This window comes from Cydia fagiglandana, chromosome 3 (assembly GCF_963556715.1).
Source record: "Cydia fagiglandana chromosome 3, ilCydFagi1.1, whole genome shotgun sequence".
Classification (NCBI taxonomy): Eukaryota; Metazoa; Arthropoda; class Insecta; order Lepidoptera; family Tortricidae; genus Cydia; species Cydia fagiglandana.
This window is the reverse complement of record NC_085934.1, coordinates 16,377,779-16,394,176: the sequence shown is the minus strand read 5'-3', so window position 1 is coordinate 16,394,176 and position 16,398 is coordinate 16,377,779. Positions and strand designations below refer to the sequence as shown.

The 16,398-nt window shown below is 35.7% G+C and overlaps 2 protein-coding genes across 2 annotated transcripts in view; both read left to right on the top strand.

Moving 5' to 3' along the window:
• LOC134680299 (uncharacterized) overlaps positions 1 to 16,398 on the top strand; it is a 120,148-nt gene that overhangs the window by 99,360 nt on the left and 4,390 nt on the right. The gene's annotated exons all lie outside the window — the stretch shown is intronic.
• Positions 270 to 15,983, top strand: LOC134680223 (sorting nexin-17). The gene is made up of 8 exons (XM_063539310.1): positions 270 to 459; positions 601 to 790; positions 4,719 to 5,073; positions 5,397 to 5,559; positions 6,868 to 7,083; positions 8,730 to 8,882; positions 10,800 to 10,946; positions 11,772 to 15,983. Exons 1-8 carry the CDS (start codon positions 400 to 402, stop codon positions 11,916 to 11,918), a joined length of 1,431 nt encoding a protein of 476 aa, XP_063395380.1. The 5' UTR covers positions 270 to 399; the 3' UTR covers positions 11,919 to 15,983.

Here is a 16,398-nt window from a genome sequence, read left to right as displayed (position 1 = left end):
GGTTGTCCTTTTTTGACAAATGGCACTTTAAAAGAGCGAGGAGAAAGAAATGATACTAGTTGCTGCGCCGTCAAAGAGAACAGAAAACGTAGGGGCCTTGGAACATACCCAAAAAGATATTTAAGCTACATTTATTATCGCTAAAAATATGCTTAAATAATTGTAAAAATATCAATGCTACCAATATTGAAAGGATTGAAAGCTTGGTTCTCTACGTTCTCTATCTTTATCTGTGCAGTCTGGCGTCTGGCAGATCGTTTCATGTTTAGTCTGTGGGCTGAAACGACAAACGAAAGTGGGCGAATATGTGTTTGTTTTTATTGTAATAAATAGTGGAATCGAGGCGCCTAAAATCGTATACTGGTAAAGTTATGTCAAGTAATAAGTTTCTTTGCAAAAATGCATTTTTCTATACCTGATCTGCAGCAGTTCCAAGATGACAACGGAGTTTCATACACGGTAAGATATTTTTGAGAATGCCGTCCAAAGTATCCATCTGTTTAGTTATTGTTTTGTTACTTGTTAATTAAATAATGTATTTGTGTTGTGTTCAGTCAACGCATGTTGTTCAACGTTATTAATTGTGATTTTACCTTTTAGGGCTACAATATTTACATAGATGGATTTTTCCACTGCACAACAAGGTATAAGCAGCTGCTTTGCCTTCACGAACAGTTGCAAGCACAAAATCCTTATTTTAAGTTACCACAATTCCCACCTAAGAAATTATTTCTAACCAGTTCCCAACTAGAGGAAAGGCGGATCTTATTGGAAAAGTATATTCAACTGGGTGAGTAAACATTCAGTAACTTAGTTTTTAAAATATCAAATGATAATTGTTTGCTATTTCCTGATGTGTTTGGTGAATAGTCATTAATTATTCTATTATTAGCAATGCGAAATGCATGTGTTTAGCAATCTTAATAGGCAAAACAATATCATTATATCATATTTAGTTATACTGGGCATTTTCCACTAATTAAGAGCCCAATAACAATTTATAAAATTAGCCTTTGATTCTCTTAACTGTGATGTCTACAGGAAAGACGCGATCGAGTTAAGCATACAATGCATATGAACTTTATGTCCATATCTTCTTTATTTTTCAATCAGTCAAATTTTATTTGCTATAAGTAAGCACATTAGGGGCATTTCATATGAAGCGGACAGGAAAAAAAAGTGAGGTTCCCGAATTTGTTTATATTTGGTTTAGTTCTTCTTCTAGTAGGTATAAAACCGGACGCCAAATATTTTTTATATATGACGTTTATTTAAAAACTTATGAGCTTTTAAAAAATTACCGTAATTGAAATTCCGATTTTTTGAAACTCGAATATCGAATAATTAAAATGTATAACTTATTATTAAACCAAGCGTTTTGTATAGAATTTTTAATGATCTTTTCAGCGAAGAAATCAATTTTGAAAAATAAAAATAAAAAAATGGTTAAAACCGGAAGTAAACTTTTCAAAACCATTTTTCGAAAACTTTGACCAGTTTTTTTTTATTTTTTTTTATCTCAAAATATAGCCCTAAGTATGTACAAAATACACTAGAAATTGCAGAATGGGATCTCCATTGGTTAAGACAATAGGTCAATAAATGTACATACATGTCGCCCTGAGTGCGAGGTACCGTACTGGTATACATACGAGGGGTGGTCAAAATATTCTCGGTATGAGAATGAAAACAAACAAGTACGAAAAGTTTGATATTTTTATTTTTCAATATACTCCCCCCCTATGTTCATCCACTTAAAAGATCGATCAATATTTATTTTTTAATCCCTCATAAAAATATTTTTATTCTTTGGTATAAAAATGCTCCTCCACTGCCGCCTTCAATGCTTCATCGTCAGAAAAAAAAAATCCACGCAGATGCTTTTTAAGATTGGGGAACAAAAAGAAGTAGCTGGGGGCTAAGTCCGGACTATACGGTGGGTGAGTAGCAGTTTCAAACCCACATTCAACAATAGCTGCCTTGGCAATATGAGCAGTATGGACGGGGGCGTTGTCACGCAGAAGCAGAACACCTTTGGTTAACTTTCCTCGCCTCTTTTCTTTGATTGCATCCTTTAATTGACGTAGAATGTTAGTGTAGTACTGTCCTGTGATATTTACACCTTTTTCTTTATAATCAATTAATAATATTCCTTCACAATCCCAAAATATCGTGGCCATGACCTTGCCAGCTGAAGGGACGACCTTGAACTTCTTGGGATGAGCTGAACCCTTAATGTGCCACTGCATGGACTCTTGTTTACTTTCTCGATCATAATGATAAACCCAGGTTTCATCTCCAGTAACTATTCTTTGCAGCACCGCATCATCATTTTCACCGCACAGGTCAATAACATCGGAACAACACGCTGCACGCATGCCTTTTTGAAGCTGAGTCAGCATTCGCGGAACCCATCTTGCACTTACTTTTGACATATTAAGATGGTCATGGATAATATCATGTACGATACCAATAGAAAGATTGGTTACTTGAGCTATAGATTTTACCTTCACTCGACCATCTTTCAATATAAGTTTTTCCACTTTATCAATATTTTCTTGTGAAGTAGCTACTACAGGCCGACCAGGTCTAGGGTCATCTTCAATACTCTCCCTTCCACGTTTAAATTCGCTTGACCACTTTTGAATGGTAGATAAAGAAGGAGCAGACTCACGGTAAACACAATCCATTTCCACTTTTATGGTTTTTTTATTTTTCCCTGTTTTGTCGAGAATCTTATGACGCATTGATGTTCTAATTTAGTTAACATTGTCAATTCGCACGTGATGTTCATGTTTGTTCAGCAATTGCAGAAAAACAAAAGAACATCTCGGTTTGAATTATACTTTTTTTTAATGTCAATGAATAAACCTTAGCGGCCAGTAACGAAAGAAATTTAAGAAGAGGTTGTAAGATATCAATACCGAGAATATTTTGAACGCCCCTCGTACATATAGCAGCTGTTTAGCTTATAAGAACATGTATTCATTAAGACTGCTGGTAAATTCTAATCATAACATAATGAAATAAGAAAGTCAACAATTCTAACCAGTTTATTTCATATTTTTTATTATTTTACAATAAGAATCTATGCTAGAGCTCGTTCTTTTTACAAGAAGACCGTCAGTTATCGGAATAAACGTATGAAACTTTTTTGTTCCTGGAATCGTGACTGCGGAGTCAAACCTGGCCTGCAAAAATATCCTCTGACGTTGAATATCGTCTTTAGAGCAATAGTAGATTGCCGTTTGCTTCAAAGATGATTTTGCCCAGTCATACAATCGCATTGGTGAAATTATTGATCTACTTGGAGGTAACTGCAAACTTGCACGCGTCGCCAAACGTTTCAGGTTCCCTCCGAGACCGTCGAGGCCCTTTACCGTGAGATGTTGCGTGAAAATGTGCCTCTGCATTCGTATTAAAATCATCCTTGTAATAAATAAGATTAACAAAGTTAAACCTATTTTTAAAATGTTGTGAAGCACCATCGGTTATATAACCAATGGTGCCTAAAAAGAAATAGTTGCATCTAAAATCATATACATATATATGTATATGATTTTAGATGCAACTATTTCTTTTTCTGAAAGGTGCTTGTATAGTAATATTTGGTAAGCATAATAGGTAGCTGTGTCATGTTTTAAGTCATCGGAAATCATGACAATGCTGTCGTGTTTTATTTCAGTGCCATCTCTATAGTAATAAACCGAATGCAGAGGCACATTTTCACGCAACATCCCACGGTAAAGGGCCTCGACAGTCTCGGAGGGAATCTGAAACGTTTGGCGACGCGTGCAAGTTTGCAGTTACCTCCAAGTAGATCAATAATTTCACCAATGCGATTGTATGACTGGGCAAAATCATCTTTGAAGCAAACGGCAATCTACTATTGCTCTAAAGACGATATTCAACGTCAGAGGATATTTTTGCAGGCCAGGTTTGACTCCGCAGTCACGATTCCAGGAACAAAAAAGTTTCATACGTTTATTCCGATAACTGACGGTCTTCTTGTAAAAAGAACGAGCTCTAGCATAGATTCTTATTGTAAAATAATAAAAATTATGAAATAAACTGGTTAGAATTGTTGACTTTCTTATTTCATTATGTTATGATTAGAATTTACCAGCAGTCTTACTGAATACATGTTCTTATAAGCTAAACAGCTGCTATATGTATGTATACCAGTACGGTACCTCGCACTCAGGGCGACATGTATGTACATTTATTGACCTATTGTCTTAACCAATGGAGATCCCATTCTGCAACTTCTAGTGTATTTTGTACATACTTAGGGCTATATTTTGAGATAAAAAAAATAAAAAAAAACTGGTCAAAGTTTTCGAAAAATGGTTTTGAAAAGTTTACTTCCGGTTTTAACCATTTTTTTATTTTTATTTTTCAAAATTGATTTCTTCGCTGAAAAGATCATTAAAAATTCTATACAAAACGCTTGGTTTAATAATAAGTTATATATTTTAATTATTCGATATTCGAGTTTCAAAAAATCGGAATTTCAATTACGGTAATTTTTTAAAAGCTCATAATTTTTAAAATAAACGTCATATATAAAAAATATTTGGCGTCCGGTTTTATACCTACTAGAAGAAGAACTAAACCAAATATAAACAAATTCGGGAACCTCACTTTTTTTTTCCTGTCCGCTTCATATGAAATGCCCCATTAGCTTATTAGCAACATAAGGACTATGTTTATTGCAGTTGGGCAAAATCCTATGTTGGCAAACTCCGAACTTCTGATCACTTTCCTGTTCTCGGCGCAACAAGAAACACATTCTGTGAGGATGCACGAAGTAGACATTGAAATATCTCTAATGAACGGTTACCGAATACCCCTCTCCGTCTCATCCACAGACTCCTCAAGCACAATACTTGACATTGCTTGTAATTATATCAATTTGCCAAAAGAACTGTCAAAATACTTTTCACTGTATCTTTTTAACTGGAGTTGTGCTAAGGACGGACAGCCGGCATTGAAAAAGCTGGAGGAGTATGAGTCTCCATACATATCTCAAAAGTATGTTAGGCCTGAAGATAAAATCGTTTTAAGGAAGAGGTGAGGCAACAATATAAGTTTGAGTTTTTAATCTGACCACAGTAAATTATAATTGGATGTAATTTAGGGAAACGGAAGCAATCCATTTCAATAAAATTAGAACATTTTGTTAAACACAAAAATCATTATTATGTACCTTGATGTAATTTTTTTTTTAGTATGGATTCTTTTTGCTAAACTACGTCCAATTGTTTAAATAAGAATGCAAAGTTTTCTAATACATGTAAAATACAGGTAACCATACAAAGTTAGCATGATTGTTTCATTTATTTTAAGGGCTTAAACATTTAAGTTTTATATCATTCAATATTTTTTAATTTCAGTTACTGGGACCTGTGCTATGATCTGGATTTAATGATAGATAGGGTATCACTAGACCTTTTATATTTACAAACAATAGAAGAGCTTGATCTGGGCTGGTTAACAGCTGAGTCACATATCAAAGACATACTGAAATCATATGAAGAAAAGAAACAAAAGAGAGAGGTAAGATTTTTAATTAACATTTGTATTTATTTTGTGGCCTGTTTCATGTCAACAACTGTTGGACCTTGCAATACCCTTGTTTTTCCAGTTATTGACCATTAATTAAAAGGCTCCTATCATCCATCTCATCTTACTGGAACTTGTTATTAAAAAACCGGTCAAGTGCGAGTCGGACTCGCGTTCCAAGGGATCCGTACATCACACAATTTTTAACAATGTACTTTTTTATGTGGAATGAGAATGAAATGTCTTTTAAAAATCCGTACGGGTCGGATAACAAACTAAGTAATAAAATCTGACTAATGCTTGACTGCACATTTCTAATAGATTTTCCTGTCAGCTATAGGTAAAGAACTATTTTGTATATTTTTTCGAAATTATAGACCTAGTAGTTTCATAGTTAAAGGGGGAGGGGGTTTGGTCGGACAGACAGACAGACGCACGGGTGATCCTATAAGGGTTCCGTTTTTTTCCTTTTGAGGTATGAAACTCTAAAAATATAAAAGACTGTGCCATCAATATAATTTTAATTGAGTATGTTTTTATTATAGACTTCGGAATCTTCGGATGATTCTCATTTAGGTTTACAGTACAGTTTGTGAATGAAATGAAAACCCGGTGTAGGGTCTGATAAAATAAATACCTACCGTGATAGCATGTAATGAAATAACATAGAAATTATCTTAAAGTGGCTATCAGTAATGTTCTTTGTAGAGACATAACAGTTAATTTGGATCACAAACATCCTTATCTGACAGTAAAGAATATAATTATCCTATTATTATGTGTACATTAGTCTTGAGATAATGTGGATAATTCCACACATAACACACTAAGTAGGTATTAATACTTAGTAGATTTAGTGTTATGTGTGAGGTGGTAAGTAAAAATGCAGAATGGCAACTTAGTAAATTTTTTACATTTTTACCCAGCAGCTGGTAACAACTTTCCTCCTTCATAAACGCGCTACAAGCCTTAATCAGCTAATAATCGTTTGTCTTTATCTGTCATTTTGACTTACATACCTATATATTTGTAAGAAAGTGATCAAACATAATTTAACTAAATCAGACCCGTAAAGTTTTATGCATAAGGGGGTGTCTCCATAAAATTCCACCCTGCATATTTCTGGTATAAAAAGTAGCCTATATGTTGATTCATATTTAAACTATGTTCATGCCAATTTTTTTACCAAAATCATCTCAGCTTTTTTTGCATCATACACATTTATTTTTATTTTATTCTTAAGTGTTATGATGGTGTTATGACAATTTTTAGCCAATATGTTAAGCCAGATTATAATTTCAGTACTTAGAGCTGGCGCGGACTTTGAGGCACTACGGGCAGATACCGGCAGGCGAGGCGGTGACGGACGCGAGCAACATATCAGGAGCGACCGGCGCCACCTGCCGCATATCCGTGGCGCTCGCCGGCCGCGAGCTCATGCTGACCAGCCCTCAAGCCAGGGAGCAACGGTACAAGGTCACGAGGATGCGGTGCTGGAGGATCACAACTTTACATGGGGTAAGTAGATGTAGTACAGGGATGCCCGGCCGGAAACAAACGGGATGACGTGCGCACGTTGCGTTCATTCAGCCCATGGGGTAAGTAACAGCGACTTTGCATGGTAGTCAGTCTTTTAGCAGTAAATATTGTGCCAAATTTTTAGGCTTTGAGTTGGTACGACGCGCGACGTTGACAACCTGGCGCCATAGACTAGGAATTGCTAGGAATCCTCTAGACCGAGTTTAGAGCAATTATTTCATGCAACCAATGATGCCAAAAATGCGGGGGTGCGCGGGACGAGGTGAGCGAAATCCCGTGCCGTGATTGGTCCATTCAAAGACACGGACGTCACACAAAGACACTTTTGACTCGAACATGGAGTAAAACTCAAGTGTTGGCCGGAAGTTAATGCGAATTGAAAATGTTGCCCATTAACCATTATAAATTGAACCTTAAACCGTAACGAACGATTACAGTTTACGATTCAATTCATAATGGTTAATGGCCAGCATTTTCAATTTGGATTAACTTTCGGCCAACACTGGTAAAACTACCGTATGCGTGGCAGAGGGGGTAGCGCGACTAATGCTCGGTCTGCAGGATGTCTTGTCTGTGCCTGGCGCCGACCAGCCCTCAAGTTAGAGCGCAACGATAGATAGGCCACGAGGATACGCCGCTGCAGGATCAAAACTTAACTCATGGTAGGTTAGTAACAGCGATTTTCCTTAAATTGATAGTCGGTCTCACCTTTAAAGGTGGTAAGGATTTGAGCAACATTTTAAAAGTAGGTACTCTCTAATATGACCGCGTGGGGTTCCATTTGTCTATATTTCTCCTTGCTCCAACCCTCCATTAGGGTGTAAATTACAAAAATTGACATGCCCTAGCATCGAAATTGGTTCTAGCGTATACCTACCTACCTATCACGTCATATACTTATATTGAGCGATTCGTAAGTTTTATTCATTCGTCTCTCTATGAGTAATGTAGGTAAAATCGCAACATATGTTGCAAATACGTAAATGATTTGTTTTACCAGACTTGAAACTCGATATGTCTGTTGATTTTGTTGTTAGTGATCTCACGTCAAAGTGGCTTGGATTTATTTTATGAATCATTGTTTTAAAGTAAACATCAACGTTTTGTTATCTTTCTGATCGGTAGGCTAAAATGCAAAGTGCATTTAGACACCTCGGTTGCGTCAAGTGTATTGAACCTTATCATGCCATTACATACTATCTTAATGGCATGGTAGTTGATCATAGTTCACCAATCATTTATAAAATACCTATATTTTAGATCCACTAAGTATTCTTACCTACTCTTATTGATTTTCGATTGCGATATGAAAGGTAGTTGGATATACGTTGTCCTATATACTATACTACTCTTTGATATATGTACGTCCAACGGTGTTAGTATGAAGTCTGGGGCCTTTAATCATATTTTTTTATATAAGTAAACTTTGTTACTGCAGAAGTGCAGACGTACAGTATTATCAGATAACTACGAAATTACGATACGTGGAATGAACATGAACAATTGAACATTATTTATAAAGTCTATCATTCAAATTTGAATCCTAGCAAGTAGCAAGGTCGAAATTTAATCATAGCAATTTATAAAACAGCGACGATTATTTAATTCATAACGTTTTTTTACAGGTAGACCAATCACTATCAAACGGCCACCGCTCTCTACTGGAGGAGTCGAACAAGAACTTCGAGCTGTCCTTCGAATACCTCATCAGCAAAGACAACCTCAAGTGGATCACCTTGAAGACGGAACATGCCACGTTTATAAGCGTCTGTTTGCAGGTACATTTTTAATGTGTACCTACGCTAAGCCTTAACATTACTTTTAGGGTTCCGTACCCAAAGGGTAAAACGGGACCCTATTACTAAGACTTCGCTGTCCGTCCGTCCGTCTGTCACCAGGCTGTATCTCACGAACCGTGATAGCTAGACAGTTGAAATTTTCACAGACGATGTATTTCTGTTGCCGCTATAACATAACAACAAATACTAAAAACAGAATAAAATAAAGATTTAAATGGGGCTCCCATACAACAAACGTGATTTTTGACCAAAGTTAAGCAACGTCGGGAGTGGTCAGTACTTGGATGGGTGACCGTTTTTTTTTTGCTTTTGTTTGTTTTTTTTTTGCATTATGGTACGGAACCCTTCTTGCGCGAGTCCGACTCGCACTTGCCCGGTTTTTTCATTTTAACAAGGCCGTGTATGTTATGTTATGAAATTACTTTTATGTGTGAAAAATATGTAAATTTGAAAAAAAAGACTAGATACATCAAAAGTGTCTTTGAGGGTGTGGTCTTAAAATGAAGCCTCTTGGCGATGAAGGTTTCTCGCCTAGAACACACTATTATCAGGCCTATGGAACTTTCCGCGCGAGCTCGGATTAATACCTACGAGTCGGCTCCCGTTCACGGTAGATAGGCAAGCCAGTTGGTTGCCACACGCGCTCACGTACGCACGTCACCGCGCGCCGCACTGTCAATTTTTACGATAGTTACAATACAAGCTACGTAGTAGGTGCCTACCTACTATTGAATTTCTTTAATTAAACATGTAGTGTTTTTTATGTATGACAAATGTATAGTTTTAGATGTCTATCTATTTGAAATAGGTTGAAGTAAATGTTTATTTTAACGACAGTAAGTTAACTTTACACCGGAAAGTGCCTACTCATTTTTGCTCTGGTTAACTTATAATTAGTTACCTTTATTGACGGGGTTTCTATTATTTTTCTTTATAGTATAACATTTATCCCTATCTGGTTTTAAATTACACGAAGTTTTAAAACTAATTCTTGCTGGGATTATTGCGCGGCTTATAAAACGGCGTAAACACTGCGGTTACTGCAGGGACATACGACCTTTTAAAAAGACTATTTCGCAAACACTAACGCATAATTGGAATATTAGGTATAATTTAAGATTTAGCTTTCCTTTTATTACACTCGGCTGTTTACGTAGGTATTTATTTATCATTTCTAAGCGTCAGCAACCCTAGCGTTGTGCCGGTGCGCGCGGTGCGGGGAGCGGCGCGCTGAAGGTCACTCCATTGTATTTTTGTGTAGGTATCAAAACGGTAGGTATTTGCGTTTTGTTTGAGAGATAAGTATCTGTTCGTAAGAACTATTATATAATCTGTGCTATTATCCTATCAGTACCAAGAAGGGTGAGAAGATAGAATTCTTTTCAAATTTATTTTTATGCATAAGCGATATTTTTATTTTATAAAATGTAATTATTGAGCCACTTTTATACCAATAGGGAATATTAGGCAAAGCTCTGCGTAGGTGGCACCATTAGCACATACAGTAAACAAACCTCATTGACATCATCAGTGACACATTGTGTGTCACTAGGTCACATGGCCTACCGCCGTGAAACACGACAATCGAAAAATCAGTTTCTGCCTCTCTATCACTCTTGCCTATTCGATCAATAGAGAAGCAGATAAAGAAATTTAGATTTTCGCGTATCGAGGTACGCCACCTGTAAACAAACCGCCTTGGTGCATCAATGTCATATTGAAAACTTGTCAAAAAAACTGTTTAAGGCCACTAGGCCTTAGACCATAGATTAACTTATACATACTAATGTATAAGTTACTCTATGGTTTACTAAACAAATTAGTGCTGCACTCTGGCGGCAGAATATTGCAGTAATACTCCCTATAAGTATTTTATTTTGGTTTGGTAATTCGCAGTCAATCGTGGACGAGCTGATGCGGCAGAAGGGCGGGTCGGGGCCGGCGTCGCCGCGCTCGCGGGGTGCGGGGCTCACGTACCTGCGCCGCGACGGCTCCTCCCACCGCGTCACCCCCTCCTCCTCCAGCGACACGCTCAGCTCCGCCGTGAGTACCTACCTCAATATACCCAACATAGTATATAGTCTCATTCTAAGATCAATCGTGGACGAGCTGATGCAGCAGAAGGGCGGGTCGGGGACTTTAAAATTTCAACTGACGGAGACTTTATGCTAGACCTTATCACATTACCAGTGATCGGACTAATCATCGCAAAACGCTAATTAAAACTAGAGAATGGGACGAAAAGGGACTTAGATCTTAATTCCTTTCATATATTCTCATACCTCTAGTCTAGACGATTGATGCTTCAAATATTAAAGGTATAAGTATTAAATATTTTAAGTGTGGAACTGTTAAAATAAATAGTGTTAATTAGCGTTTTAGCGATGATTAGTCCGATAACTGCACATTACCTACACTCATCGCAGTTTATCTTACGGTTTCGAAAGCCGATTAGACATTCCGTATTCGGTAGGAGTTTCTAAAACAGACTTTGATTTATTTTTAGGAAACCCGGTTTCCAAACAAGACGAATAATTCCGTTTTCTCTACTGGTTTCGAAAGTGGCCGAAAGGACTAAATCAACCTTTTGCTAGCACGTATTTGCGCGGGTCGAAAACAGGGAGAGATGATCTTGATGATGATGATGGATTGATTTGAATCATTAAGTTTCCCAAATAATAAAATATAAAGAAGAAAACTTCGAAATGATTATCAATAAAATCTTGTTATTACCTCGACACCGAACGCTTATGTCACATACTCGTAGTGACGGCATTCGAACCCACTGAAGGTTTCCGTCATGCCTTGCTATACCTCTTTTATTAGTCTGTTAATATACAAATGTGACAAGACATTTAAACTTTACAGAATGGAGATTCATTCAACTCTGGCAGCTCTCGAGAGATATTCTCAGTTCAGAAGTTGACTGAGAAGTTCGCATCCGTCGCCTTCAAGACCGGCAAGGATTGCGTCGAGAACAACGCATTCGAAGCTATCGGGGACGAGGAGCTATAAACCACTGAGGAACGGAACGGTTAGTCTTCTTGAAAAGCCCAAATTCACAGGTTGATGCACGAATGGTGGAACGAATGGAATGAACGAAGCGTTCATTGTATGGGTGATACACACCTGTATCGGTAATATCGGTATACAGTCAGAGCCACCATTTTATTGGTTAATTTCATGGGCGAATCAATTTTTTCGTGACACTCGTTCTCATGGTTACATGGGACAAAAGACTTGAAATCCTGTGTTAAATGTATCAAACATGCATTTTTGTGGTAGTCAGCTCATAACTAATTTCCATAATAGGCCATCTACTAAGCATGCTAATAGAACGGCATACAACATCTCTTCAAAGTGCGCCAGTATTGTTCCTTGGACAACAGGCCGGATAACAACACAAAAAAGTTGATACACACATAAATTTCACATTTTCATTCACTCATTCATTCCATTCGTGCCAGCTCTTGTGAGTCAACCTGTACCTAATTCGCGAATCACACGCAGGACATAGTTTCACAGGCAGCTTTGTCGTTTTTATTCATTGTAATTGTGTCATTTTGTAAGTTCACGGGTGAATTGTGTTCATGTGTAAGAGAGGTTTATGCTTGGCTTTTCAACCAGTCGTAGTTTAAAAAAAACTGTATACTGTCTAATCTAGGCCTAAACTGTGACTGTGACATAGATCATATAAAAATGATGTGAATTCAGACAGTCAATACAAGCAATTAATATTCTTTTTCAGTGTAGATTGTAGAATTATTAAAATTCAGCTTTATCATTTAGCCCATTTCTTAAAAGACTACAATAGTTGTGTGAATGTGAACTTGTGTGCCTTGAAAGCTACGCCTAAGTGCGTCAGGCAAGTCAAAGAAAGAGGAACGAATTATTGTCACGGCCTTTTTTAATCGTAATAGATACCGTCTATTCTAACTTTGCACCGACTTGAATATAACAAAGTTTAAGTAACAAGAGACAGTGACATTTTAAAAGTCACATTTTCATATAAATTTGACATCAATGAAAATAAAGCTATGTCATTGCGAATGCAATGCAGAGTTAGCTTGGGTCGGTTCTACTTATTTACAAGACTAAATGTGACGTTATCTATGAAAAGGGACCTTATGTGCAATTACTATCCGCAATGCCGCGCGACGCTGTGCGGCGTAAGCGCCATCGATAATAAGGTTCCTTCATAGATAAAGCCCCAAATTTGTTTGAATTATAAAAGTACATAATTATAACCCTCAAATCCCTGAATTAACATTTCGAAAGCATTAAAGTTCGCTAAAACTAGACAGGTTTAAGCCATTAGAAATATTTGTACTATTTGTACGTTAAGCTCGAACAAAAGGTTCTCCAAAGATCACAATGTCATTGAAGAAATTAGTTGCCAATCCAATCTATAAAGATAGTTGTAAAAAAGTAATAAATTCCATTAATTAGGTAATGTACAGCTAATCAATTAAAATTAAGCTATACTGTTATACTTGTATTATAATTATTTACATTGATAAGGCTATGAACAGAATCTGTCCTCCTTGGCGTTAGGTTAGGTGGTTTTAAAGTCAAACTTTCGGAGTTAGTATAATTAATTAATTATACATAATTTAGTTATTTCTTTTTTGTCTCTCTATTGCATAATTAAATGGCACATTTAAAGATTATTTTGGACAAGCTTTTACGATGTCGTTTATATTATGATGAATTATTTACATTTGATTCGGTTCTGTTTGTTTTCCTAATTTTCTGCCTAATAATATTTATAATTCCTTGAATATCAGAATTTTCAAATGTAATAGATAGATATATGAATGAAAAAAAGATCAAAATCCTAAATAGCGAATGCTATACCTACTTTTGATGTAATTATGATGGTTATGCCATATATTTGCCATTGTTTACAATAATTATTATATTGTAGGCTTTATACAGGCTCAAAACGTTTAGTATGTAAGCAATTATTTTGTATAATATTATTGTATTTCCTTATTAATATGATTTGTATAGGATGTGTTTGTTTTACATCGAATATTAACTAGTCGTAAATATGTATCTCTATTTTAATCGTGGTAAAACAGGGGAAATATATAGTTAAATATAACTAATGTCATAACACTAACTAACACTAGAACTAATCTAAACTATTTTCGCCCGTGATTTCCTAAGATGGCCGTAGTAGTGTTTAGTCCATCTACGCTAAAATTTTACATATTTAAATAACTGTTTATATTAATAAAGTATACCATAGATAATTAAAGATCTCTTTTATGGACTAAATTAATTTCCTAATTATACAATGTAAAATTATAAATCAATTTTGTAGGTCACAGTTATTGTAAATGTAGCCTTGATAATGAGCATCATCGACAGCCCAATACCCCTGTTTATTTGCTATGTACCAAATTTGTTTAAGAAAACTGATATAAAAAAAATTGTATCAGAGTCTAATACTTATCAAATATGGCAACAATATATGTTATAATACGTTCGACCATTAAATACCTAGTTATGCGGCAAAATTGAATCAAAGTTCATAAGACAAGTTTTATATGAATTGTAACATTATATTTGTTATTTGTGAACATTTCAATGCGTTATTAAATAGTAAAGAAATGTACCTAATGCATTTTATAAATAAATTAATACCTTTTATATGTAATACTTAACGCAAATGCTACCAACCAATATTGATTGTATTAAAATTTGTAAGTGTAAAAAATGCATTTTCTGTTTGAATCAATGTAAGGCATTTTAAACAAGTAAAAACCCACCGTATCATTTTATTACAGCATGAGAATTTTTCTATTCCCTAGCTAGATGGACGTATTGTGAAATTTTGTATAATTTCCCTATAATATCGGCGTTACAATACATTTTTCTACTTCATAGTTATTTTATACTTAATTTGCATGTTTTTTTATGTTTTCTTTGTTCTGAGTTATGTTATGTTCAGAGTAATAAACTCATATTTTAATTTTATTATGTAATATTTACTTATAGGTTTAGGGGTCATCCATTAATTACATCACACGTTTAGAGGGAGGGAGGGGGTCAAGAAAATGTGACATATTGTGACATGGGGGAGGGGGGGAGTCACAAACTTTGTGACGTCACTTTAACTTCATCAGTAACCGAAAATTTATTTAAATTATTTTATTCGCTGTGCATTTAAATAACAAGTTTTTAAAACGATAATCGTTTTTATTCGTTTAATTTTCTTTCCTAAGCAGTTTTGGGACTTTTGGGTTATAAAATTACTAATATTTATATCGTCAAAACTATTTTGATAAAATATGAATAATACTTAGGCACTTACTTAATTCGATTTGGCGATTTCGTAGAAAAATGTGACGTCACACTAGGGGGTTTGCCAAATGTGACCCAGTGTGACAAGGAGGGGGGGAGGGTCAAAAAACCTAGAAATTCGTGTGACGTAATTAATGGATGACACCTTATATTTGTAAACACATTTAAATATTTTTTCAAAAATGCATTTTTAGGGGTTTTATTTACATTAATGTTACCGCCGTATGGAAGTGGTCAAAACTTAGAAAAGCTCTTTTTTCCTAAACTGGTATCTAAGGTAAAGATAGGTAATATATAGGGACTATACCTACTGGGAATAAGACAAATATTTACCCTTATCGATTTGTACTTTGGTACCTATTATAGATATTACTAAAATTTGCTGAGATTGGGAAAGACGAACACTATATTATCTAGTTCTAGTAACAAGTATAGCCTGTTTGTTTTGCCCAACATCTTAACTTATGCATGAAAAAACTAAAAAAAAATTACCTAAAGAAAATCAAATGTATTACTTGAACTATAAGGCAGGAATTCCTATGATTCATTACTTATCTATTTGGAAGTTATGTTGTGTAAGAGTGATTATTATTGTTGTATCAATTTGTCTTGTTATTTAGATACATTATAAAATTATTGTTTCAGAGGGACCATAGTCGTTAATTATAGTTTCAGTCTTATCATAGTTATCATGAAAGGCCATAAGTAAGCCCATCTTTTGCCATACTATTCTCCATCCTTTATTTTTAATTATGTAAAATATTTATAGTAATAAAACAATTTTACCTAAACTGTTTTTTTTATACAAACTGACCAGCGGCCCTAGTTTCAGCTTCAGGCCCCAAGATAGAGCGTAATGTAGCTATAAATACTCTACGCTCAAATTTGGCAGCTGATGTAGAGGCACAGAATAAATAATAGTACTAAGTAGTAAGTACAGAAGACTCACTCTCTAACAAAATGCGTCTGTTACGATCAGCAGATATGGCTGCTAGGTGGCGACAGCGCCACGCGCGGCTTATGGCAAACCCCAAAATTGGGGCCGAACGGATGTACTTTTAGCTACCTGTAGCAAAGCGACGAAATCGCGGAGTGAGACACGCACGCCTGGTAGAGGGCACTTATACCCTCTTATTCATAAACGCGTTACAAACCTCAATTAGCTAATAATCGTTTGTCCTTA

Excerpts from the sequence above, each read along its gene's own strand:
- LOC134680223 (XM_063539310.1), top strand. The coding sequence starts at position 400 with ATGCATTTTTCTATACCTGATCTGCAGCAGTTCCAAGATGACAACGGA. Across the intron at positions 7,084-8,729 it reads GGATCACAACTTTACATGGG|GTAGACCAATCACTATCAAA; the intron begins GTAAGTAGATGT and ends GTTTTTTTACAG. Across the intron at positions 8,883-10,799 it reads TTATAAGCGTCTGTTTGCAG|TCAATCGTGGACGAGCTGAT; the intron begins GTACATTTTTAA and ends GGTAATTCGCAG.